Source organism: Stenella coeruleoalba (genome assembly GCF_951394435.1).
Source record: "Stenella coeruleoalba genome assembly, chromosome: 18".
Classification (NCBI taxonomy): Eukaryota; Metazoa; Chordata; class Mammalia; order Artiodactyla; family Delphinidae; genus Stenella; species Stenella coeruleoalba.
This window is the reverse complement of record NC_137164.1, coordinates 12,544,651-12,572,061: the sequence shown is the minus strand read 5'-3', so window position 1 is coordinate 12,572,061 and position 27,411 is coordinate 12,544,651. Positions and strand designations below refer to the sequence as shown.

The following is a 27,411-nucleotide window of genomic DNA, read 5'->3' as shown; positions in this document are numbered from 1 at the left end:
AGGGTCTGGGAGAGGGAAGAATAATGTATAATTGCTTAACAAGGGTGAGGAAATTGTTTTGGAGCCAGTATGGTTGGTAGTTGCACGGAACTGTGAATGTACTGAAGCCTACTGAATTGTGTACTTAAAAGTGTTTCATTTCACATTCTGTGAGCTTCACTTCAATAATCATTTTTTAAAAGTTTATAACCCAACAACCAAAGTTATTTAAAGGTACAGAATTACAATCAGACATTGCAATGTGCTCTGGTTATTCCGTTCCTGAATCTTTACAACTCTTCAGTGAGGTGTTTTGTTTTATGGCATTAAATTCATTGGCACTTGATTGATAAACTATCATAGGCTGCAAGGCCTGCACTAGTAAATACAGGAATGGTGTCTTTCCCTTTCATGAGGATGGGAGGAGCAAGGAAAGCTTGTTCCAAGTTTCTTTCACTGTATAAATTAAACAGGGCTCCCTACCTCACAAAGAGCCACACGCTACCTCTCGTTTTACGGACCTGGATGCCGGACCAGCGAAAGCGCTCGTGAGCCTCGCCCCAACACCGGGCCTTAGTCACAAAAGGCCTCGCGAGGACCAGTCCCAGGCGAGAGCATCCTGGCGTCGAGCCTCCTGGCCGCGGCCCCGCCTTCCCACCTCTACCGCTTCCGCCCACGGTCGCCCGCCCAGCGCGCCAATCGGAAGCGCGGGCGCCGTAACAGGCGGTCGGCTGAGCTGTGGCGCCGTGCGGGCAAGGGGGCGTGCGGAGCGAGCGGAGCGAGCGGCGGGCGGGCGCGTAGCCGGCAGCGCGGCGCCGAATTCGGCGCGTCGCGTTCTGGTCGAGCCAACAGCGATATCCTGAGGCTGCGGCCCGCACAGGTGGGCTGCGACGGGTGGCCGTGGCGCGCCTGCGGAGGACAGGGTAGGCGCGCGAGATTCGGGGTGGGGTCAGAGGTGAGCGAGCGGCTTCCCGAGTGGCTTTTCGCCGCTTCCGGGGCCCGGAGCCCGAGGCAGGAAGGCGGTGTCCCCAGAGACGCGGTGGGCCTGGTCGAGCCAGCCGCCCTCCCGGCGGTCCCTCCGTTGCCTTTCGCGGTGCTGCCAAGCCACGCTTTTCATCTTAGGTTTGACCCGTGGGTTCCAGTTACAGGTATTTCCGGAAACTCGCAAGAATTCCGCGTAGCGCTTCTTTGGGGGCGGGGTTCTCGGTGTCCATATTGAATAAAGGTTGTTCGCTGCGCTGTGGAGTTGCGCCGTTTTTCAGGTAAAGTCTGAGTTGTAAGCAAATTCTTGAGCAGTTGGAGGAGACTCACGTCGATCGAGGAAATCAGTGGGATTGATGGCGACGTTCAGAATTGATTACTGGTCCTCGCCGTGGTTCTCGGCAGTTCAGAAATAAACTTGGCGAATAGCTGCCGCTGGAAGCCATCTCCGATAACCACCACCAGGGAGGGGCTGCGTACAATGAAGTAGGACTCCCAATAGAAAGTGATTATCACGATTTTCGGAGTCAGATTGAGTACCGTGTACGATGGGTGATAACCATAATGGTAAAAATAGGTCAAAATTAAGAAAAAAAATTTTATTAGTCTGAGCAGAATCGAAGCCTTTAAATGTTTTGCTTTCAAAAATCTAAAAATGGGGCTTCCCTGGTGGCGCAGTTGTTGAGAGTCCGCCTGCCGATGCAGGGGACACGGGTTCGTGCCCCAGTCCGGGAAGATCCCACATGCCGCGGAGCAGCTGGGCCCGTGAGCCATGGCTGCTGAGCCTGCGCGTCCGGAGGCTGTGCTCCGCAACGGGAGAGGCCACAACAGTGAGAGGCCCGCGTACCGCGGGGAAAAAAAAAAACCTAAAACTGGGTGTTGGATTGAGTGGTCTGGAAGGTTGTAAGATTTAGGAGAAAGAATCTTAATATTAAAAAGAGAGGTCTGAATTCCGGTCTAGTTGTGTGATCATGGGAAAGTCACTAGTTCTGAGAGCCTTATTCTGTAAAATGAAGACGATGATAATTACAATGGTTTTCTTCCAGGGTTCTAGTAAGTTCTGTATACAGTCAGAATGTTTGGTTTGTAAGTGGTTATTGTATTTTTTAGTACTTAGTTTAAATTCACTAAGCCTTCCTCTCCACCATCCCCCACAATTTAGTGACAAGAGATAGTCATCATCACATTTCGCCTCTACCTAGTGTATCTTCATCTTTAGATTCAACGATCAGAAAATTTTCACCGTAAATACAGCGTAAATGTTTCATGAGCTCTTCTAGAGTAGGATTACTGTCTTATTCGTTTTTTAAATGATTATTCCTGGAACCTGTATGGTGCTTGTAGTTTTTGGTCGTTTGTGGGGTTTTTCCTGTTTTTTCCACCCCCTCCCCTCCTTTTTTTTTCCAAACCTGAACTGGCAAAACTTAAGCTTTGGGTTCACCCAAAGCGAGCCAAAACAATTTAACACGGAAAATAGTGTTTTCTGTCGCTTAAAGATGTGCTCAGCTGTGTATAGACACAGGGGTGGTTACAAGGAGTTAGGTAAAGAATTAGATTAAAAATAAGCTTTATTTAGCATCACTCTCAGAGCAAACATACTATTTCTGTGGGAAGCAGAGAGGATATAGCAGTCGAGTTAAACTGGCAGCACCTTTGAATCACTTAGAGAGTTCCAAAAATGGTGATCCCTGCACCCTACTCCAGACCAATTAATGAGAATCTCTGGAGGGTGGAGCATGGGTATCCCACGTTTTAAAGGTTCCCAAGGTTACTTTCTTGTGCAGCCACGATGAGAGTTTGTGTTAGAGGAATGAGGTTCTTCAGGAGTGTATCTTGTTTGCTTGAAGAGGGGAAAGGCTGGAAGAATTGGAGCTGCATTGGAAAATGTAGCCTGGGGCATTTGGGGGAATAGCATTAGAGGACTTTTATCAGCAGGTATGATGAAATGTATGATTTGTAAAGTGAACGGTGCAGTGACCACGGCCAGAGGGCAGGCTGTTAAAATAATCCAGAGTAACAATGAAAGCAGCAACTGTGATGATAGAAGAAATTAAAAAACATTCTCTCCTGGGTGTTAAACATTTTTAAGAAACTGAGTAATGATTTTAGCTTGCAAACTGTATTTTGCCCTACCTAGTTACAGCTTTTCAACAATGAGTGTATAGATTGTCATATAATGAATTTTATTGTTACTAATTATTTTTAAAGGGTCTTAGAAATACATATGCCTCAAATAATTTTCCTTGTTAATTACTAAGTAATCTCATATCTCTTGAGAGCTTTATGTTAATATAAGGGTTGTGTTATTTTTGCTTTTTCAGTACTCTAAGACTGGTTTCTAAAGGTACGGTTTTCACCCCACTTCATCAACGCACATAAGTTTTCTCCTTTTTGGACCTCTATTTTATACCACAATGGTAAGCTACACCTTAGTATGTTAATATTCTTAGAATGTTCTCTTCCTTCATCTCGATAAAGGTATCTGTACGAAACAGAAATATTCTTGTAAGCTGCCCAAGTTACCCTAACAGGGAAATTACTTAGCAATCACATACAAAATTTTCTCTACAAAATAGGGGACTCATCTCTCAGTGTTAAAATCATATCCAGATTACACAGATAATCTATCTGTTCTTATTTTTGTGAAGTATTAAAAAATAATTACTTCTGTCTGCTTTACTATAGTCGAAATCATTGGCAAGAAGGATGGGTATAAATACAAATAGTTTTGGGGGCATAGGTTTCTCATAGTTTAAAGTTCCTCTTAATTTAGATTTTAAAAAAATTTTTAACAACAAATGTAACCTGCTTACTGCAAATAACATTTAAGCAGCATTAGTTTTAAACTTCTAATGGCAGATTTCTACTTACCATTTAGAGTCAGTAAGCATACTTAGGGCTGGGCATTTAACTCTTGCCTTTAAAGAATTAAAGACAAAGAAAAAAAATCACTTTCTGTTTTAAAAAAACAGCAGCATTTGACAGAGGATAAATGAACATTAACCACCATGTTGGATAAACCTCAAAAAACATATATCTTCTCTTCTTGGGATCTTGCGTGTATACCCTTGCAGTGTTAGAGAAAAGCTATCGCAGTGGGGTTCTGACCTTGCCTTATATTTTGCGTTCGTATTAGCCAGTCACTTGCCTCTTAAGTATTTGAACGCAATAGTGAATATAACGATACTAGTGTTTACATATGCAAGTATATCTCACTGGAGCTTTTAAAGTTTTGATATCAGAAGATTAAATATTTACTTGAGAAGACTGGCTGTTTGAAATTGTCCTAGAGTATACATTTGATTGTGTTTATTATAATTTTTTGATCTAAACTTACTTGAAGGTTTTATGGCCAAAATAATTAAAAGAACCTTGTGTTTTTGTCAAGAGTACATATTCAGAGTTATGTTTTTATGTTGGAAAATAGTTTATTCTCAAGAATCCCATCTTGAATCCTGGGAAACAGTTTCATTGAAATCTGCCCATAAGATATTTTAATAAATTAAATTGGTATAAATTTATTTTAACAAACTTTTGAAATACTGGCATATTTTAGACTTTTTTACTTAACTCCATTTAGATGCTTGATATGTAGGGGTTCTATTGCTGTTTAAAAAGCCCAGCTAGGGACTTCCCTGGTGGTCCAGAGGTTAAGACTTCGCCTTCCAGTGCAGGGGATTGCAGGTTCGATCCCTGGTCGGGGAGCTAGGAATCCCACATGCCTCGGGACCAAAAAATCAAAACATAAAACAGAAGCAGTACTGTAACAAATTCAATAAAGACTTTAAAAGTGGTCCACATCAAAAAAAAAAAAAAAAAAAAAGAGGTACCACAGTGTTCATTGAAGCACAATTTACAATAGCCAGGACATGGAAACAACCTAATTGTCCATCAACAGATGAATGGATAAAGAACTTGTGGCACATATATAAAATGGAATATTACTCAGCCATAAAAAGAAACGAAATTGAGTCATTTGTAGTGAGGTGGTTGGACCTAGAGTCTGTCATACAGAGTGAAGTAAGTCAGAAAGAAAAAAACAAATACCATATGCTAACACATATCTATGGAATCTAAAAAAAAATGGTACTGATGAGCCTAGTGGCAGGGCAGGAGTAAAGATGCAGATGTAGAGAATGGACATGAGGACACGGGGTGGCGGGGGCGGGGGGGGGAGAGGGAAGCTGGGGCGAAGTGAGAGTAGCATCGACTTATATACACACTGAATGTAAAATAGCTAGTGGGAAGCAGCAGCATAGCACAGGGAGATCAGCTCAGTGCTTTGCGATGACCTAAAGACATGGGATAGGGAGGGTGGAAGGGAGGGGAAATGGGGACGTATGTATGCATATGACTGATTCACTGTGCTGTACAACAGAAACTAACACAGTATTGTGAAGCAATTATACTCCCATAAAGATCTATTAAATAAAAAGAAAAAAGGCCAACTATTTTTATAATCATATGTATTCTCCGTCCTTAGGACTAGGAGGACAGGGTCTCTTCAACTTTTTCTTGATTTCCAAAGTCTGGCAATATTTATTCTCCCTACCCTCTTGGGATTTTGGTGGGTGCTAGGAGCTTTTATTCCATGCAACTTAGTAGACTGAAGTATTGGAGTCTGCAAAATAAAACAAAAATATAGGTTCTTGTAAATAAAAATTGAAAGTTCTTTGCCTCTCAGTGAAATTAAAAATGACTGTCATTGTGAATGAAAAATGCTGTAACTCTATGTGATACCCAAACCACAAAACCAGAAAGAAATCAGTGGTGGTGTATTTGCTTAATTTTTTTTTAAATCTAGTACTTTTTTTTCTTGGGTATCATTACAGAAGAATGCTATACAAATGAGGAAGACAGTTAACCACCTTATTTCTCCCTCTTGCCTTATAATAAGGGTCTCTAAGAAATCAATGAAGGATGGGGATCTACTAGTAGATCTCAAATTGTACATGTAATAATAATACTATATTTTCATCATTTCTAAGATGCATTTGCTTTTACGTTTTAATTACTGAAGTGATAATGTGTCTACAGTCAGTGACATCTTACAGTTATAATTGGCAGCACGTTTTTCTTAATGTTAAATAATAATTCAGGCATATAACTGATGGTATCTTAAATTCATTACAACGTGCTAAGGATAGCCTTCATTCTATTTTTGCTAGGCACTGACCTAGAAACATTGTATTATAGTTTCTCTGAATAATACTAGGAATTTCTAAGTTGATATTAGATACCAACATAACAGCCCCCTCGGTTTTCAGGATTCCTAGCAGCTTAAGGGATTTTAATCTTTGCTTCACTTTAATTGCATACCTGATGGCCAGTATATTTTCCTGAATGGTGCTCTTAAAATGTTGATGTTTATAAAATGGTAGTAGTTACCATATCCAACCCTCAGCCCTGTATCAGCTGCACAAACATGGCCAGAGAAAATCATGGTAGCATTTCTTAACTAATTTGTGGTCATAATCAGGTGCCTGAGACTGCATATATTTTCTTTGTGCTATATTTTGAGCATACAATGGGGTGGGTGGAGGAGAGAAATAAAGAAAAATGTTAGACCTGTTTTAGAAAATAAAACACATTTAAACACTTAATTAGAAAATGTTATATGTATATTAAATTATGTTTGTGTGAAAATAACTAATATTACCAAATACACTATTTACTTTTTACAGCAACAAGCTTTAGAACTAGCTTTGGATCGTGCGGAGGTGAGGCGTGACTAAGTTACATATTGAAATAGTGTTGTCTTTAATTGACAGAACTCAGTTTTAAGAGATTTTCTTATGTGACTGTCAAAGGAGTACGTTAATATTAGGACGAGTATGCAAATTTTTCTATAAATACATAAAAACTACCAGATGATGTTTGGATCGTCTGTTACTTAGAATGCTCAGATAATAATGCTGTGGAATAGAAATTGAATAACACAGTGGAATAAACATTTGAACAAGGTCATAGAGTTTCTAAAATTATGTTTCCTGTTTTAACAGATATTCTAACTGCTCAATTAAAGGGGAAAATAGCTCAAATACATAGAGTCCTTGTAATTGGGTATGCTATGCATATTCTAAACAACCATAAAACATTGAAAATATTGCTAACCTGTGAAATCACAGTGGTGAAACTCTTATGATTTTGCTTATAATATAGTAAGTAAATATTGTGCTAAATTTTAGTGCAGTTTAAATTTCACTTGTTTGTAACATATATTTAGAAATTAAGTAGGTTGCCCTAAAAGGTATGATTTAATATGCATCAGAGACTTGAGTGACTGAACAGCCTTTTTAGCCTTACACGATTTATTAATACAGTTCTTCATGAAGTATGCAAAAGACAAGCTGTTTTCTTAAACTTCTCTTTTTTAGTATGTCATTGAAAGTGCCCGACAGAGACCTCCTAAAAGGAAATATCTATCTAGTGGAAGGTATGAATGCTTAATTAATTGATATCTTAGACTCACAGAAATATGATGATAGCCATCATTTATTTCATTCTTCCTAGACACTGAGCTAGAAATGTTCTGGGTACTTTGCATATACAGTTGACCCTTGAACAATGTGGGTTTGAACTGTGCAGGTCCACTTATTTGCAGATGCTTTTCAGTAGTAAACACTACTGTACTTCATGGTCAGTGGTTAGTTGAACCTGTCGATGCAGAGGAACCACGGATACAGAGGGCCGACTCTAAGTGATACGAGGATTAACCCCTGTGTTGTGCAAGGGTCAACTGTATTAGAAATTTCTAGGTTGGTGTTAGCTACCATATCCAACCCCACTTCACCCCTAGTTTTTGGGAAATTGGAGGAAAAATTACAGGAAAATTCAAAATGTTTATTTTATGATTATATTATATTAACATTACTTTGTATACTGCCTTTGTTTATTAAATTTTAGAAAATCAATATTTCAAAAACTTTATGATTTATATATTGAAGAATGTGAAAAAGAGCCTGAGGTTAAGGTAAGTATAAATTTTTTATGTTATTACAACTTTTTAAATGTAGTGGAAGAGAGAAATTTGAAGGAATTAGATTTGAATGATTTATATTTTTGTTAGTGAACAAATATCTTTTCTAACCAGACTAGCCAGTTCTGCAGCTAAACCAGAGCTCTGGCTAATCTGGCACATGGCAGAGATCACCTACTTAGGTAGCAGAGGGGAACCATGTTTGCTGAGTAACAGACTATCTCATTGGGAAGTTAGAAGAAGCAAAGCCACCATATATATTACCTTTTGCATCTTTTTCTTCCTGAGAAGTTATTTGTAGACTGAAGACAGGAGAAAATTAACCTATTTCTTCATGGTGAGTTGCACTGGGAAGTTAAAACTATTACAGGATATGTAGGAAATTTAGATGTGATAATAAAATGTGAATTTGGTCAGAAAAATTAGTTTATGCCCAGGTTAACTTAATTCATTTTTATTTAGCATGAAAGTATGGGCAGTAGAACTGTAATAGAAATTGATTTCTTGATATCTTTTGGACCCTCAGGTCGTAAGGGCCTTAAAGGGCTCTACTGAGCTTCTGTTGTCTGTCTTTAAAAATGAATACCTCTTAGGCAAAAAATTAGTGGAATTCCAGTAGTATCTAACCTTTAAAATCTTTAGGAAAAGAATAATTGTGAAACCATGAGTAAATCTTACGGTATGGTTTCCATAAATTCTATTGAGATATAGTTGACATACAACAAGTTGAGTATGTTTGAAGTATACATTTTATAAGTTTTGACGTGTATTAAAAAAAACAAAATTTGAATAAACTTGAAGATCTAATTGGTTTTATTAAACGATTCATGAATTGGGCAGCATCTCATCTGGCAGAGATACTCTGAGGAGTTGAACAACATGGAAGGCTTTTATTGTAAGGAGGGCAGGACAAGGAAAGAAAATTATCAGCAAGGAAAAAATGAGAGTTCATTGGAGGAAAGTAAAAGTGCCAGAAATGATGGCTTTTTGTTGGCTGAGCTACAGGTGTTTTCCATTGGCTGGGCTGCAGTCCTTTCCCATTCACTGAGCTTGTTGCTGGGAGGAAGAAAGTCTCCCTTCCCCTAGTTGGGGAAGTAAAGGAGTTGCATTTCCTGTTTAGGAGTTGAAGTTAGTTCTCTTCCTGGTGGGATCAGTAATGTCTTCCTGTTTGGGGTAATTGATGATGAATGGTGGGGCAGAAGAGCTCCCTCTGCAGTCCTTCCCCACTCCAGTTTTAGTTGAGGTTTCCTTTTATTAATTTTCACAGTATACACCCATGAACTGTCACCACAGTCAGTATAATGAGCATATCCGTTGCCTCAGAGACAGAACTAAGATAGGAGAGAGACATAAATGAAGATGCTAAATTGGGGTTGACAGCCATTGTCCACCAGCCAGATCTGGCCCACAACATGTTTCTGTAAATGACCTTTTATTGGAATACAGCAGCACCCCTTGATTTATATCTTGTATGTGGCTGATTTTGAGGTAAATAGAGTTGTGATACAAACCATATGACCCACAAGACTAAAGTACTGTCTAGTCCTTTAAGAAAGACATTTTCTGACTTCCCATCAATGTGGTTAAAAGTTGCTTTGCTTTGCTTTTTAAAAATTTATTTTCAAAATGCAGTTTTTTTGATTCTATGGTGACTATAGATCAAGAATTTATAATTTCTTTCTGCATATGACTGTGTGTATATATATATATGCATGTTAAATATGATACTCAAAATGGATTTGTTTTTCAAATCCATTTTCAAATCCATATTCTATTGACATCTTTCACAAATAAGATTTGATGAAAGGATTTATTATAAGTGGGTTTCATTTTAAATCATATACATTTCTAAAATAATAGATTTTGATGTATGTGTGTTAGGTTCCCTGGTAGTTTTTTGTTTTTCTTAGCAAAGTGGTTTCTAAGGAGCTGTTAAATTGAATTTACAGAAAATTACTCACGTCCTTTTAACCAGTTAGATATTTTTGGGTTTAACATTTCAGCTGATTACAGCTGTTGAACTTGTTCGGATCTAATTTAGGCCATAAAATATTTAAGAAATATGCTCTGTAATAGTACAACCAAAGAAAATGCCCCAAATTATTTATGTAGATTTATACTTAATAGAAACTAATTATACATTATAGCATCTTTCTAAAAAATATTTACATTTAATGGTTTTCCTTTTTAAATATTTTTAATATTTGCTACTTGTGTACTCAGGTACATATTTAAGTGTGTTTATTGTTTTATATATAGATCAGTAGTTTTTCTTTGTGATATTAATTCATTTGCCTAAAACATAGTAATAGATCAAAATTAAGTTTACACAGATGTGGAAAGAGTATCAAAGATTAAGTCAGGGGCTTCCCTGGTGGCGCAGTGGTTGAGAGTCCTCCTGCCGATGCAGGGGACACGGGTTCGTGCCCCGGTCCGGGTAGATCCCACATGCCGCGGAGCGGCTGGGCCCGTGAGCCATGGCCACTGAGCCTGCGCGTCCAGAGCCTATGCACTGCAGCGGGAGAGGCCACAACAGTGAGAGGCCCGCGTACCACAAAAAAAAAAAAAAAAAAAAAGATTAACTAAGGTCTGATTTTTGTTAAATGATTGCATTCTTTGTTATGCTGGATTATTTTCATGAGCTCTGCCTCTTTTTAAAGCAGAAATTAAGAAGAAATGTGAACTTGTTAGAGAAGCTTGTTATGCAGGAGACATTGTCATGTTTAGTGGTCAACCTATACCCAGGAAATGAGGGATATTCTCTGATGCTCAGGGGAAAAAATGGATCAGGTAAGAACTTCCGGAGGGCAGCAGCCACGAAAATCCCTCTGCTCGGTCGGATGTGCTGTCTTTTAGAAGTAGTTTCTTGACCTGCTAAATGATCTGTCCTTCAGATCAGTGATGACTTGATAAAAGAAGACTTTGATTCCAAATGGTTCTCTTTATGATGTTTTGTTAGAATATTAGAAGTTACCTCTAGTGTGATTAGCCTTCTGGAATTTGAAAAGTATTCTGACTGAGGTCTTTGAAGTTAAATTATAAAAGACATAATTTTAAAATACTTGTCAAAGTTTCCTTTCGTTCTGTTGCTATTTATTTATTTAAGATAGCATCAGGTGTTTTAAGGTATGTTTTTCTTCTGTGCTTTGAATATACTTTGAGTCTGAAGCTTTCAAAGTTAAGCAGATTCACTGCCTTTTGAAATGTTTTCAACATTTTATTCCTATTAATGTGAATATGAAAGTAGAGTTTTAAAATATAAATACTCTTAGATTTCACTAAAGAGGCATTTAAATTTTGATACAGTGATGAAACTATGAGTTCTACAAGGAACTTACCTAGTTAAGAATTTTTTCTTGTGTTGGTTGTTAATTGTATAACACCAAGAGAATTTTGGTCTATAAGTAGTCATTTTTCAGAAGTGATACCAGATTACCCCTCTGACTTCCAGATTAGATTAAGCACTCTTCAAGGAACTTTTTAGTTAACAGATGTTGGAATTTTATCATATTCTGATTACTATACTGCTGGCTGTGATTTGTACTGTGATTGTTGTGCCAGACGTTTTTCCATAGTATGTTAGGTGTTTCCTCCTTTCTGCTCTAAAACTGTATACAGTTTATCAAGTTTTTTAGCAATATGTAAGGTGATTTATTTTTAAGACTTAAATAAAGAAGGACTTTAGGAGAGCTTTTGGCTTTATTCTCTTTATTTTTTATCAGAAGTTACTTAAATTATTACCTAGGCTTTTCGGTGAGGCTGATCACTTTCTGAAATTTTATGTTTTAAAATTAAGATTCTGAGACCATTCGACTGCCTTATGAAGAAGGGGAATTACTTGAATACTTGGATGCAGAAGAATTACCTCCTATTTTGGTTGATCTCCTAGAAAAATCTCAGGTACAAAATTTTTCTCTTTAAAATGTCCTTAGATTTGCTAGATATATGTTGTTTTGTGATGAAGGGTATTTAGTTGTATTCTCACTAGTGCATGGAACATGAAATGAGACATTGTACATAGCTATATGAAAATTGGTTTATTGTGGGATATTTATCCTTTAGGCTCTACTGAAATGTTTAGATTTAGTTGATTCTTCTAAAATTGTTATAACAATTAACTCATCCACTGGAAATCTCCCTATAGCTACAATCAAGAAATTATGAAAGAAACTGCTTACTTTCTTGGCTTTCCAGCCATACTATGGTAGTTTACTGAGGAAAAAGAAGCCATCAGATGGGAACTTCCATTTCCTCCCAGCATCCCTACATCTCTGTCCACACTTTCTGCCTGCCTTCCTGTTAAAATGGATGAAATAAGCTGTTCCTAAGGCATCTTCTCCACTTTATGTTCTGGATCCTTCTCCTGGTCTTGCAACTTTAACCCTCCTCTCTTCTATTATCTATTTTCCTCTCTCTAGTAGATAAAGAATATAAGCATACTGTACCATCTCTCAGCTTCTAAGAAAATCCTTTCCTGTTCTCATCTTAATTGGTGTCTTAGCAAAGTTCAGTGTAAATAACTACTTCCTCCTTGAAACACCCTTCTTTTGGCTTCTGAGACATCACCTTCCTGGTTTTTCTCTTCTCTCTAGTCTCAGTCTTTTTTGCTGTCATCTCTGTTCCCCCATAAATATGTTCAGGGTTCAGTCCTAGGGATTCTGTTCTTTAGTAACACCCTCTCCCTGGATGATCTCAAACAGCTTAATGAGTTTAAAAAAATGACAGTTAATCCCTTGCTTATCTCTATCACAATGACTATCCCACCAAGCTCCAAATATACATATTTACTGGGATATAGATTAGGTTCTTCAGACTTACCATGACAAAACAGAGCTTTTTATTTTTACCTCCCAAACCAGTTCTATTACCAGTCTTTCCAATCTGACAGATAACTATACTCTCACCTTTCACATTCAGTCCACCAGCAAGTGTCAGCTGTACCTTCAAAATATATGGTCATGACCTTCTATAGTTACCTTCCTGAACTTCCTGTTTTCATTCTAGAACCCTAGAAATCAGTTTTCCACAGACAACCAAATTAAGCTTACAAAACAAAAACAGAAAACAACAACAACACAGTTCCCTGTCTGAAGTTCTCCAGTGTCCCCTCAGTGTACAAAACCCTTGCCTTTCTGTTTGTCTTCACCTCCTGGTTCTCATCCCCACTCACTACACTCCAGCCGTCCGGGACTTCTTTCCATATTAAAACACACCGAGCTTATACCTGTCTTATTCATCTGCTCTTCCCTCTGCTCTTCTCATCTGTCCCAGATGTCTGGCCCTTTATTGTGATTCAGGTCTCAGCAGAAAATTACTCCCTCAGAGAGTTCTGTCTGAGCACACAGTCTAAATTAAGCCCCTCCCTATTTTATTTCCTCTGTAGCTTTCACTGTCTCAAGTTACCTTGTTTATTTGTTTACATGTTTATTGCCTGTCTTACCACACTGAGCAAGTATCTCACCACTTTATCTATGAAGCTTCTTGATAAAAATGACACACAGTTCACATTGTAGTGGCTCAGTAAATGTTGGTTAAAAAGCATGAGCATAATAATGACTGACAACATGGAGGTCACAGTACCCACTAAAAGTTCTGAATGGTGAAAACACACAATACCATAAGCGACTGTGGCAAGTGATAATTAGCAAGACTTGAGTGACAGATTCTTACCTTTGGACTTAGAAAAAGGATTAAAAAACAGTATCTTTAACAGAGATTATTATTTGAATTAATGTTAGCTTTCTTCCTCTTATTAGTAAAGCCTATCTTCTGGAAATTTTAGCAGAGCAAATATAGCAGTTGTATCTATAAGCTGAAACTCTGGCATGGTTATTGACAATTTATAATAATGACAGAGTTAGCAGAGTACAACAGTGAGCCAGTGAGTGTCAAGAAGAAAAGCAGGGACTTCCTGTCCTGGCGGTCCAGTGGTTGAGACTCCATACTCCCAGTGCAGGGGACGCAGGTTCGATCTCTGGTCAGGGAACGAAGATCCCGCAAGCCTCATGGCACGGCCAAAAAAAAAAGAACAGCGATACCAGTTATCTGTAACATTAACAGTATACAAATGCCAGATGTCATTCTATTACTAGCAAACAGTTAAACAGTGTTAAACTGCTTCTTGAGTCATGATGAACATAAACAGTTGCTTTTAAAGGGTTTATATGGTGGTAAATCCACCAAGGAATTCCATTTAAGAGTGTGTGAGTGGTCAGAAACATTACATAAGAATGTAAAGAACCTGAAACATTCAATATAAACCCACTTATTTAGGCTTCTGAAAAATGACATCTACTTATATATTTTCACTCAAAACAGGTTAATATTTTTCACTGTGGATGTGTCATAGCAGAAATACGTGACTACAGGCAGTCCAGTAACATGAAATCTCCTGGTTACCAAAGTAGGCACATTCTCTTACGTCCAACAATGCAGGTAAGGAATGTTTAATTAAGAAGTATTATTTCATTATAAAGCAGAAACTAACACACCATTGTAAAGCAATTATACCCCAATAAAGATGTTAAAATAAATAAAAAAAAAAGAAGTATTTCAGATTTTATTTGGAGTTTTACTTATTAAATGTCTTCATATGTTTGTATGCCTATACATTAATCTGTTTTTTTAACTTTTATTTCTTCTAGACTTTAATCTGTGATGTACATTCAATAACAAGTGATAACCATAAATGGACCCAGGTTAGTTCTGTTTTTTAATCCCAAACAGTAATATATAGGATGAAACAATATTTACTAAGTTAAGCAAAAGATATTTTCTGCTCATAATTCTATTTATGAGTAAAGTTTGGGATTGATTTATGAGCTTTAGAAGTTAAGGGTCTCTACAAAGATGCAGTAATCCTTCAAGGAACTAACAGTTCAGTCCCAGTTGCTTTTAGGGCATAGTATAATAGGGTGAGGCTGACCTCACCCAATTGAAACATAGTTTTGTATCCCCTCTCAAACAGAATGTTTTGTTGTGGATACAAATAGATGCTGATATTCTGTCATCTAGGATTCTAAAGCAGACCTAGCTCGTCTTGTCTTTTTGCCATCCATACTGGTTGTAGCCCTAGGGGACGTCTCTTACCTGGAGACGTCTCTTATCCGGAGAATAGCCAGTTAGTCCTCCAGTGCTGGCTCAGTATATGTGAGGTGCCCACTCACAAGAGTGTTCACTTATTTCTCTGTTACTATAAAGAGGTATAGTTAAAGTAAAGAAAATATCAGTAAAGTAAAGAAATATCAGTATTTCTTATCAGTAAAAATATCAGTAAAGTAAAGAAAATAATGAGAATTATTCTAGCTGTGAAATATGATTATAAGTTAAGATTCAGTTCATCAGTAACTATCAAGCGTTGTATTGTAGTTTGGGCTGTAATCTTCTTGTTTACAAGAAGGTTAAAAGCTATTAAAAGAATATTCAAAAACAAACTCACTGGTCATCATTGGAGGTTCTTAGGGCATTGATTTCTTACTCTGAAGATTGGTAAATAATGGGAGAGACCAAAGCCTTTATTCTGCCTTTTCAAGGAAAATTCCTTAGAAAAATTTCAGCTAACAAGTGTAAAAGAAATGATAAACTTTTTAAAATGTCATCAACTTGGAAGTCTTAATGAATCTAGATGGCTGTATTTCTTAGATATGAAAAACCTATAGTCTGTCTAAACTGTCTGGTGTAAAAGTGGGATAGTCAATCCTTGTGTTCCTCCTTGCGTGGCGGACGAGAAAGTATACGGTAGTACTGTTGAAGAGCTCTTGTTTAAAAAATAGAACCTTAATTTAAATCAAGCCTCTACATCTAACCAACAGTTTAAAAGTAATTTATGGAGTAAGAGAAACCATTAAATGACATGGATGAGGAAGCAACCAGCCAGACCCAGTTAAATGATACGCTGAGGAAGCAGTTGCTCAAATCCCAACAAATCAGTTTCATGAGAAAAGAAAAAAAGATGGGGGAAGAGGTGATCGTTACAGAATTTTTTTTTTTAAATGTTTGAGAGATAAAAACCGAATACAATGTATAGGCCTTGTTTGAGTTCAAATTCAAACAAACCAACTAAGAATACACTTTTGAGATAATGGGAATTTATCTAGACTGGATATTAGAGGTCCTTAGCAGTTAGCAGTGCGTCCTGAAGGATTTTTCAGATGAAATAATACAACATCGAAAATGTATTTAAAATTACTCCAGGAAAACAAAGAAAAATAAAAAAGAGGGGCGGTTGTTAAATAAAATAGGGTGTTGGTACGTGGGTGTCATTATATTTCTGTTTTGTGTATCTTTGAAAATTTCCATAATAAGTTGAATAGACCTAGTGAAAGAAGCAATGTTTCTTTTTTCTTCTTTTTTTTTTTTTCTTTTTTCTTTTTTGCGGTACGCGGCCCTCTCCCTGTTGTGGCCTCTCCCATTGTGGAGCACAGGCTCTGGATGCACAGGCTCACGGGCCCAGCCGCTCCGCGGCATGTGGGATCTTCCCAGACCGGGGCACGAACCCGTGTCCCCTGCATCAGCAGGCGGACTCTCAACCACTGCACCACGAGGGAAGCCCGCAATGTTTCTTTTTTGAAAAAATTTTTATTCAGCAGTAATTAATTGATTCATTTGACTTTTAAAAAATTGAGTTAATAGCCATTAAAATATTTCAGAGTTTAAGCAAAAAAAAAAAGAAAAATAGGATTCAGTAAAGTAAGTTAAATGATACTGGTAAAAAGCCTGTATAAACTTTGGAATTGGTGTATATAGTTTATACAGTATTAGTGGAGTCATTTTTATTCTTGTAATGAAGTTAAGCTGAGTATAGAATGGGACTGTTATCTCAATTAGTGAAAGTGCTGTCATCTATCTTGGTCCTGTAAGCTTTGTGGGGACAGAGGATTTTATCTGTTTTCTTCATGATTTATCCACCCCCCCCCCCGCCCCCGGTCTAGAACAGTGTCTTACACATTGTAGGTGCTTAGTAAATATTTGTTGGGCTAATGGATAGGCAGTCTTATAATTTGACCACTTTGTACCAATTACTGAATTTCCATTAGTAGTTTCATTATGCTGTCAAGTTTCTAAAGTTTACGCATTTAGTTTGGAACTTGAAATACTGTATTTTACTGTACTCCTTAGCAGAAATATTCCAAGGAATATCTCTAGATTAAGTGATATGTATGATTTGAAAATCTTAAATCTGGTATTGATGTATGCTCTTACATATTTCAGGAAGACAAACTTCTGCTTGAGAGCCAACTGATTCTAGCTACAGCTGAACCACTGTGTCTTGATCCTTCTATAGCTGTAACCTGCACTGCAAACAGGCTGCTCTATAACAAGCAAAAGATGAACACGCGCCCAATGAAACGGTAATTACCTTTGTGGAAGGATAAACCAAAAGAGAACTAGAGTGGTAGCTCTAAATTTTGCCATTTATAGTATCTTTTCCCTTTAAAGAATAAATGTGCTCTGATTTTTTTTTTTTAATATTTATTTGTTTATTTATTTGGTTGTGCTGGGTCTTAGTTGCGGCTCACCGGCTCCTTGGTTGCGGCTCACCAGCTGCTTAGTTGCAACACGTGGGCTCCTTAGTTGTGGCATGCGAACTCTTGGTTGCAGGATGCATGTGGGATCTAGTTTCCTGACCAGGGATCATACCCGGGCCCCCTGCATTGGGAGTGTGGAGTCTTAATCACTGTGCCACCAGGGAAGTCCCTGATTTTTTAAAATTGGATTTTTAATTGTCTTTTAATACTTTTATTGTGTAAGAATTAGGATTTTTTTAATATGTACTCTGCTTTATATTGAAGTGATGCATTTTCTGCATTCTTTTGAAGAACAAACTACCTATAAATTCAGAGTTTGTTCACCAAAAAGATAGAAATTCTGAGAAGAGACAGGTATGAGCAGAAAGAATAATTTATCACTTTCTAATACCAGTTTAATTTTTGTTAATATTACCTTTAAAGATACAATTTATAATTTCTTTTAGAGATCTGGGAAAATGATCACAGTTTGAGAAGTCAGTTTCTAACTAAATGCCTTTTTATAACATGTTAATTTGTCTTAGAATGTTTTAGCTATCTCTTCTAGTTAATGAAGTAAAAGAATGCGTATTAATTCAGACTGCAGTTAAGAATGCATATTAATTTGGTCTGCAGTTATAGTAGGCTCATCATTAAGTTATCTTTGCATAATTGTTTGAGTTGCCCACTTTGGATCTTCAAGTTTGAAGGGGCTGAAATAACCTACCCATTTTCTAAATTCCCTGCTTTACTACGGAAATAATATATTCTGGGGAAAAGGTGCAGCTTTGGAAATAGTGAAATAAGTCCATATAGTATCCATTAGCAGTCCTATAAAGTCTCCTAGTATCTCTGTCCACATCTCTCCACGCCCACTGCCAGTGCCTTAAGCCAGGCCACCATCATCTTCATCTTGACTTCTGCAATAAAATCCTTCCTAACTGGTCTTCCTACTTCACCTTCGCTTGCTTCTGGTCTGTTCGCCATATAAGCAAACCACAGTAATGTTTTGAGAACCTCAAAGCCGACCATGCCACCACTTGCTTAAATGCCTCGAAAACCATCCCATTGTACTTCACATTCAGTCTAAACGCATTATCATTCATCTGCAAGGCCCCTGCCTTGCTCTTTGACCTCATCTCCCATTGTGTGGACCCTGATGCTCTAGTCCTCCCTTCATTTTTCTGTTTTAAAAATAAGCCAACTTTGTTCCTGCCTCAGCACCTTTTAAAATTCTCTCTCTCTGCTTCAACTGTTCTTTCCCTGATCTTTCCACAGCTTGTTCCTTCTTGTCATGTCTCAGCTCACGCATCATTTCTTCAGAGTGCTTCCCTTCCCTAATGTTGCCCTCTCTATCATGTATTCACCACAGTACCCTGGTTTTTCTCCTACTGCTTATTGTTATCTGGAATGATCTGACCTGTTTACTTGTATATGTGTGTCTTCACTTCTGGACTGTCAGCTACGTGGTAGCAGGAATTTTGTTAGTCTTGTCCATTTTTATTTCACCAGTGCCTAGAACATTCCTTGGCAAGTGACAGTGTTCTACAGATATTTGTGATTTAATTACACATTTAACACCTACTAATTTAAACCATGTTTTTTCTGAGTTTCTTGTATTAGCTTTGTGTATTTCTAATCTCTTAATATTTCAGGTGTTTCAAGAGATATTCCAGGTCCTCTCTGAATCGGCAGCAGGATCTGTCTCATTGTCCACCTCCTCCTCAGCTAAAATTACTTGATTTCTTACAAAAAAGAAAGGAAAGAAAAGCAGGTCAGCATTATGACCTCAAAATTTCTAAAGCAGGAAACGTAAGTATATATTTTTAAATGAAGCTTATTATCATACCAAATGCCTTGCCTTATTTTCAGTGTTCAGTGTATTTATTTATACTCTTTTTAATTTTTTAGTGTGTGGATATGTGGAAACGGAGTCCCTGTAATTTGGCCATACCTTCTGAAGTGGATGTAAGTCAGTGCATGAATTACACGTCCTTTCATGTAAAGTTCCTAAGTTTGACTAATAGTAGTTTAAACTTTGGGAAAACAAAGACTCTTACTACTTCTTTTTTTATTTTATTGAATGAAAGATTCTTTAAATTCTGTAGTGCCTTACAGTTTTCAGAAGTTTCACACATGTGATTTTATATAATCCCATAATAACCCTTTTTTTCCCCATTACCCCTATATTGCCCCTCCCCCCTTCCTTTTCCCCACTGGTAACCACTAGTTCATTCTCTCTGTTTGTGCTAAGACTCTTCTTAAGTCAGCTGCTCATTTTCAGAAGCTATTCTATTTTCACATTAACTTGTCTAAAAATGTAACTCCTTAATATAGGTCTATGTTTAGAGCAGGAATAATAACCAAAGTATTTCAAAATGTGTAAAAAGATGTACGTATTACATAATATGCATAAAATGACTGATTTTTTTCATAATATTTCATCATAATTTCCTGATAATGCTTTTCTCGCTGGCTAAATTTAAAAATTAATAATATTGGAGCAGTAGCCAAGATTAGGAACCTTGGGTGGTATTCTTTGCTGGCCCATGAAACACATGAACTATAAATGAGCAAAGACAGGAAAGATAATTTTGATGGGAGGTTCCATATTTCTTTTGTTTCCCCATTTCTCCTATTTTTATTATTCACTCAATTCTTTAGAATTGGTCAGTTATTTTAGCAGATGTTTGCTCTGTGCATCCTTCCCAGGCTAGCACATGTATAATTCTTATTACCTTTGATTTTTAAAAAATGGTCAGAAGCATCAGAAGTACACTGTATATACAGCTCAAGAGAGTAAGCCACATTATCTTTCAGTAACTTATGCGCCCCTCAAGGAACGTGGCCTGAGAAGAGATATTTAGTGTAAATACCAAAGTGTGGGATTTAGCTTTGGAGGGCAGTCTGGATATCTAAAGCAGGGCTTCCGAAACCTTAACGTACGTAAGAATCACATGGGTTGCTTGTTAAAATGCAGGTTCCAGTTCAACAAGTCTGGGCTAGGACCTGAGATCCTGCAATACTGAAAAGCTCCTAGGTTGGTGGCACTGGAGTCCACAGACCACGCCTTGAGTAGCAAAGCCCTAATAAAAAGTGTCTTAGCCTAACTCGATCAGTTGAAGCATCTAGGATACCAGTTAAACATACACACTTAAACCCTCATTTCAGACCTGCTTACTGAATCAGCTCTCCAGGGGAGGGATATGGGAATCTGAATTTTTACCAGATGCCCAAGTGAATCTGTTACTCTTAGAATCATGGTTACCAGGAAGATGAGAACTTTTGGTTCACACAGACTGGTAGGAGATACATGGAATATATGGTTCAAGTCTGACTAGAAAATGGGAAAGATTTACAAAAATTTTTACCAATTCTAATGTAACTTCCCTAGTCTCTTCCTAGTTTTGTCCACACTGTTACATGACAATTCCTGTTCCATTAGAGGCCCAGCCAAAGGAAATGATCCAGATCCTGGTCCTAATCACCTCGCTGACATCCCAGTTTTCCTAAAAGTCAAATGTAATATCACCTTACGGAGCATAAAGAAGAGGCACTGTCGAAAACAGCAGCTGTGTTTATTACATTTACTTAATGGCAAAAGAGATTCTAATTTCGTTTTATTTATAAAACCAGTTGGTCTAATTGAATATATATCAGGAGAATTTTAAACTACTTAAGCATAAGTAGTTGGTGTTATTAGCGATTCAAGAATTTTTGTGCTAAAAAGTATAGTAACTGAAAGTGGGGTCTGGCTGCTCACCACTTAAAAGACAGTAAAGAGGCCAGTTCGGTGGAAAGTTAAGTTTGCTTTATTTTAGATGCCAGCAGCTGTGGGGGAGAGCAGACGCCTCTCCAAAGGCCGACTACCGCTCCTGACAATCAGGGAGCAAGAGCTTCTATACACGGAGGGAGGGGGCTACATGCAGAAACAGTACAGTCAGCTCTGACAGTCGTCTTGAAATTGGTCATCAGTGGTCTGACCAGCATCTCGATTGTTTTAGGGACAGTTAATCTTCACTTCTAGGGTCAGTTTGTTCCCATTTCTTTGAGGCTAGTTCTCGGAATCGTGGCAGCTTATGGCATGGCTACAGCCTGGTCATCATGTAGTTGACTCCTTCCACCTGGTGGGGTTACAGTATCTACAAGACAGCTCACAGGATAGGGCTCAGAGTATTATCTATAGCCCTTGAGGAGGAACTAAAGGGCCTTGACTTTGCTCCATTACTAAACTATTATTATTTGGTCTTCTTAACTGTTTTCCTTTGTTTCTGCATTTTCTCACTTCTCTGATTAAACTTATTCTTTGGCTAAAGTTTTTCCACAGACAAAAGCAGGGGGACGGGGCGGGGGTTGGGTTGGGGAAGGGTCCTGCCCCGTTTCAGTGTATTGTATTAAGTTATTTAGGTTTTTCTCTTTGGTCATAATACTGATTTCATTATATCTGATGTCTCTTGATTTGATTGCTTAGGTGGAAAAATATGCCAAAGTGGAAAAATCTATCAAATCTGATGACTCACAACCAACAATCTGGCCAGCCCATGTAAGTAACCATTGCAGTCTCCATTTCTAATGATGCTGTTTCTAATCTGGGATCTGAATTTATTAGACATATAAAGTACAGTAGCCTTTATTTTGGTATCTTCTTTTGTTTGTTTTTTTAAGAACTTTCTGGGAGTTCAGTGAATTAAAAAAAGGAACAACAATTTAGTTTTGTTTTTCATAAAATGCGGTTTCCATTCTAAGGACGATTTTAATGCATAACTGCATTTTTACTTTTGTTTTGGTCCCCTGTTGGTAGTTGTGATTTGTTTTCTGTTTCAAATTAATAATTAATAAGTTATTCTAAGGATATTTTTAAAGAGAAATGGTTTGTGTATGTTTCTCTAATTGCAGTGACTTCTTAAAGGCATATTTAATTATGTGGCATAATTAATAGGCATAATTAATTATGAATCTAGGAATGAAATGAGAGTTTTTTTTTTTTTTTAATTTCTTTATGGCTGTGTCGGGTCTTAGTTGGCAACACGCGGGATCTTTGTTGTGGCGTGAAGGATCTCTCGTTGCAGCACACGGGCTTCTCTCTAGTTGCGGCATGCGGGTTTTCTCGCTCTAGTTATGGTGCGTGGGTTCTGTAGTTAGAGCGCGTGGGCTCTGTAGTTTGCAGCATGCAGGCTCAGTAGTTGTGGCGTGCAGGCTTAGTTGCCCCGTGACATGTAGGATCTTAGTTCCCCAACCAGGGATCAAACCCGCATTCCCTGCATTGGAAGGCGGATTCTTTACCACAGGACCACCAGGGAAGTCCCATGAGAGATACTTGGTATGTGCAATAGCAAAAAGACTAATGACAAATGGAAACAGGTTTGCTTTTGAAAGTTTTATCCTTTTCGTATTTAATATTTGCATTCATATGTTCAGTATATGAAATTCTGACATTTCACTAGGGCTTTGTTAACTAAATATCCCGTTGAAACTCTTGTTCCCAGAGTACCATGTTGAAAAAAGAATCCTGAGCTTCTTTCCCTTAGGCTTTTTTCTCTTAAATAGGTCTAAGGACTATGTCCCATGTGTCTTTTTATTGCAAGATGTAAGTTAGTGTGTCATTTACTTCTGATTTGTGTTAATTCTGACTATGTATTTACTGGAGAAGGTATTTATTTGGGATGCTCGGTCTTTTTCAGGATGTAAAAGATGACTATATATTTGAATGTGAAGCTGGTAATCCATATCAGAAAACAAAGCTGACCATTTTGCAGTCACTTGGTGATCCACTTTACTATGGTAAAATACAGCCATGTAAAGAAGACGAAGAGAGTGACAGTCAAATGTCTCCATCCCAGTGAGTTCTGTTAAATACAGGCAGTTGACAAAATAAGCTATCAGAATGTATGTAGCAACTACTGATGAACTATTAATGAATAAAAGTTTCCCTGTTTTGTTAGTTAAATACTCCAGTTAGATTTGGCAGCAGACCTAAGTAAACTTAAATTGTAGTTACCTTGCTGTCCAAGAGTTCTTTAAAATAATAATTTCTTTAAAAAACAAAACCAAAAAAACCTGTGCTGTAAATTCTTCTTATATTTGCTTTGAAAGACATGCCCATCATATCCCTCTTGGTATATTTATGTGTTGCCACTTATGACTTTTACCTCTCTGTGAGCATGAAGTGCTTCCGGGCAATAATTTGTTTAAATGGGAAGCAAGTTCACTGTAAATTAAATGTAAAAGCTGTTAAAAATGCTTGATATTTCAGCACTGCCTGTAAGGACACAGACTCAGTGCTTAATGTAGTTACTGGCTCTAGAAATACATATATAGTTGTCCCTTGGTATCCACAGGGGATTGGTTCCAGGACCCCCTTGGATACCAAAATCTGCAGATGCCCAAGTCTCATATCAAAATGGTGTAATATTTTCAACCTCTGTACATCCCTCCCTTGTACTTTTATCTGGGTTACTTACAATACCTAATACAGTGTAAATGCTATGTAAATAAGTAATAAATACAATTTAAATGTTACGTAAATAGTTTAGTTGCCAGCCCGTGGCAAATTCAAGTTTTGCTTTTTGGGACTTTTCTGGAATATTTTCCCCCCAAGTATTTTCATTCCATGGTGGTTGAATCTGGGGATGCAGAATCTGCAAATATAGAGGGCCAACTGAAGTTGATATTCCTAAACTTACGGGTTACATGTATTTACTACAAGGTACCAGTATTTAGTTTTGTTTTCCTTGTTAGTTTTATTATTAGTTCTGCTTTTTAATCAAGTAGATGCTGTTTTGAAAAGAAGGAAAAATAAAGAGAACCTCAGCAGAAAAAAGTAGGGGCCAGCTCTATGTTAAATCCTTACAAAATACTAATTGAAACTATGGCAGAAAAATGGATTTTAAAGAGTAACCTCACCAATACCTAAGTAAAAGTCAATGGGAGGAAACAGCAGTCAGGGAATCAATCCTCAGCTTATTTTTTCACATTAGCAGTTTTTATTTTTGTATGCTAAGTAGAAAAATCAGATATTTCAATTAGCTGTATTTTGCAGTCTTCCCTTTAAAGATACACGTTGGTCATTTTAAATAGTTACTAACTTTTCTCAAACACAAGGGCATATGTTCTCTCATTAAAAAAAAAAATTGTTCAAAAGGCCAACTGATTAGATTTGTTTGACAAGAAGAGAATTGAATTTTTTGCCTTTTACATCAGGACGTTGCTGCAGAAATGCTGCATGGTGTATTACCTTCTAGTCCTTCTCCCATATTCATAAATTACTTGATTTAATAGCTATGAAGTCAAAGTTTGAGCTGCATTAACCAAGTTTTTTCTTTTTTTTTTATATTTTATATTTCAGCTTCTCCACAGATGATCATTCAAATTGGTAATTAAAAAATAAACAAACTCACTATTTTAATACATTAAGAAATCATATAAATGTCAAACTCTTTTAAGACTTGATAAAGGCTTTTTATTTAAATTGGCGATAAACCATCTTCCTTGTCTAAAATATATTCTAAGGGCCTGCTATATAGACATTAATAATGTCTTCCAAAATCAAAGTTTAAAGTGAGAGGAAGGCCAGAGGCCTTGTACATGGTAGTTCAGTGAATATTGCTGTAGGACAGACACTTGTGAGGGTGTATAGCACTTGGTAACTTTCAGCCCAGATTTTGTTTTGAAACATAGGTTTTCTGCCAAAGTAAATCTCCTTTAAATTAAGTCAGCCAACTTATTCACAGAATTATTTTGTAATGCATGCAGAACTTGGTCATTGCTTCCTATTTTTTAATGTATTTTAAAATTTGTGTTTTCATGATATCTTGGTAGATTTTAATTCAGTTTATAAAATTACTGTCACTAAAATATGGAAGTCTTCAAAAGTAATCTCAGGGCTCCTTAAAACAAGTCTATCTAATACTTTTCTTTTTTAAAAAACAATTTAGGTTCATTATTGGATCAAAGACTGATGCTGAGAGGTAAAAACATTTGCATCTTTATTTGTGATCTGGATGGATTCTTGTAGGGTAGAGACTACTCCATTCGAAGTCAAAGCTTTGATTTTAATTATGCCTAGGTATTACTAGGATTTTTAAATAGAATTAGGAAAATAACAACTAAAAGGATAATGTTTAAAATGTAGCTTTATTTTAAATAAGAGAACTTAGATATATCTACAGTAGCTAAGGAAAATGATTTCTAGGTAACAGTTTAATCAGAGTATAAGTAAGAGTCAATGGGTAGTTCTTTTGGCTACTTATTGGTGAAATAATCCCTGTATTTCTGTATTGGAGACAAGATACCGCAAGTATCTTTAGATTGTTAATTAGCAAAATGTTTTCAGCATTAGCTTGTCATTGAAAATATTAGAAGAATGTGCTTTTATCGAAGATAAATTGTCTAATTTTAATTTTTGTGTTATTTTTGATAGAACTTGTTTCATTAACAGTTACTATTCATTTCCTATGTAGTAAATTTATGTTTAAAATAGTTAGCTAATCATTACCTGTTTTCTCCCTAATATTTCAGAGTAGTCAGTCAGTACCAGGAACTGGTCCAGAACGAAGCCAAGTGTCCAGTGAAGATGTCGCATAGCTCCAGTGGCTCAGCGAGCTTGAGTCAGCCTTCTCCAGGGAAGGAAACAGAAGTGTGTTTGCTTAGCTTTTTTTGTGCTGTTACTTTTTTCTGCCTAATTGTTCTCAAGGAATCTGAGAAATGTTAAGGACTGTTTTATGAGGGATAGGGGTATTGTTTAGTTTTGTTTTTACTTTTGATTTTCTTTTTATTACTTAACTTTTTATGATGGAAACTTTCAAATGTACACAGAGGTAGAGCAAAAAGTGTGATGAACATCTGTGTATACTGATCACCCACCTGGCGTCAACAGTTACTATTTTTCTGGAGACGATTTAAGGGTGAAGCTTTGCTGTCATCTTACTCTGCTCTTCTCCCTCAAACTTTCTCCCTACCTTATTACTCAGAAATCTTTCCTTCATCCTGTGTATACTGTAAGTTATCTCATGGATCTCCTTATGTGGAATTACATTTTTTTGAAACACCTCTAATACCCAATCTATAAACATTAAACGTACATTGCAGTTTTTTAAACCGTGTTTTCATCCAGGAGTTATAATAGTGTTACTAATTTGTGAATTTCTTATTTGACCTTAATTTTAATGAGTATGCTTAATGTCACTGTCTTAGCAGCCGGAGACCCTGTCAGTTCAGTCTTCAGTATTGGGGAAGGGAGTAAAACATCGACCTCCACCCATCAAACTTCCGTCAAGCTCAGGAAATAGTTCCTCAGGTATCACATTCCTTAGTTTTTTGTAATCTAGAGTAAGAAACAACAGATGATCGTAATCCATTTACTCATATTTTGATTTACTCAGAATTTTAAATTGTAAATCTAGGAAACAGCGTGTATATTTTTCTTCTAGGTAACTATTTTACACCACAGCAGGTCAGCAGCTTTCTTAAATCTCCAACTCCTCCTCCTGCTTCTAAGCCACCAAGTCTTTCTCGGAAGTCATCCATGGATCTCAATCAAGTTAGCATGCTTTCTCCAGCTGCCCTGTCACCTGCCAGTTCATCACAAAGTGAGTCATAACTTAAATTCTTCATTAACTCTTCGTAAGCTTTTGCATTAGTGTTTCTTAAGATGGCTCTTTTTGACCAGTGAAATAGTGAAATCTGAATGTACTGTCTACCCAAAATGTAATTTTTTGAGAAGCTTCATGCCAATCTCTTGTTGACTGTATGTATTACATGTTTATTGTAATTGTATTTGTTTTTCTGTATTTATGTATGCACCTCGTGTATACCTTTCTTATAGACTTGTGACCTACACATCTCCTGAAAAAAATAATGTGGTAGTTAAATGTGGCAATGAGTCCAAATTATTTTTTATTCCAGTGTACCCTTGGGGCATTTTACATTTTATGTAAACTATGCAGCTGATATGGAAAAAAAGTCATA

General features: G+C 37.1%; 1 protein-coding gene across 13 annotated transcripts in view; it reads left to right on the top strand.

Moving 5' to 3' along the window:
• Positions 1 to 607: 607 nt before the first annotated feature.
• Positions 608 to 27,411, top strand: part of SUPT20H (SPT20 homolog, SAGA complex component) — a gene marked incomplete at its 3' end in the record, with an annotated part of 39,371 nt that continues 12,567 nt past the window's right edge. Inside the window, exons 1-19 of one of the 13 annotated variants that reach the window (XM_079902616.1) lie at positions 608 to 859; positions 3,282 to 3,377; positions 6,645 to 6,680; positions 7,338 to 7,396; positions 7,867 to 7,933; positions 10,600 to 10,729; positions 11,736 to 11,839; positions 14,258 to 14,374; positions 14,584 to 14,637; positions 17,150 to 17,289; positions 19,101 to 19,257; positions 19,357 to 19,413; positions 21,917 to 21,988; positions 23,127 to 23,284; positions 24,791 to 24,817; positions 25,380 to 25,412; positions 25,963 to 26,080; positions 26,641 to 26,740; positions 26,874 to 27,032. In XM_079902616.1, coding sequence (XP_079758742.1) covers positions 3,375 to 3,377; positions 6,645 to 6,680; positions 7,338 to 7,396; positions 7,867 to 7,933; positions 10,600 to 10,729; positions 11,736 to 11,839; positions 14,258 to 14,374; positions 14,584 to 14,637; positions 17,150 to 17,289; positions 19,101 to 19,257; positions 19,357 to 19,413; positions 21,917 to 21,988; positions 23,127 to 23,284; positions 24,791 to 24,817; positions 25,380 to 25,412; positions 25,963 to 26,080; positions 26,641 to 26,740; positions 26,874 to 27,032 — 1,591 coding nt within the window. In that variant the 5' untranslated portion in view covers positions 608 to 859; positions 3,282 to 3,374. Of the gene's footprint in view, positions 860 to 915; positions 1,128 to 1,215; positions 1,242 to 3,281; positions 3,378 to 6,644; positions 6,681 to 7,337; positions 7,397 to 7,866; positions 7,934 to 10,599; positions 10,730 to 11,735; positions 11,840 to 14,257; positions 14,375 to 14,583; positions 14,638 to 17,149; positions 17,290 to 19,100; positions 19,258 to 19,356; positions 19,414 to 21,916; positions 21,989 to 23,126; positions 23,285 to 24,790; positions 24,818 to 25,379; positions 25,413 to 25,962; positions 26,081 to 26,637; positions 26,741 to 26,873; positions 27,044 to 27,411 lie in introns of those variants that run through there. The other 12 variants (XM_079902612.1, XM_079902610.1, XM_079902608.1 and 9 more) reach the window with 12 other exon arrangements.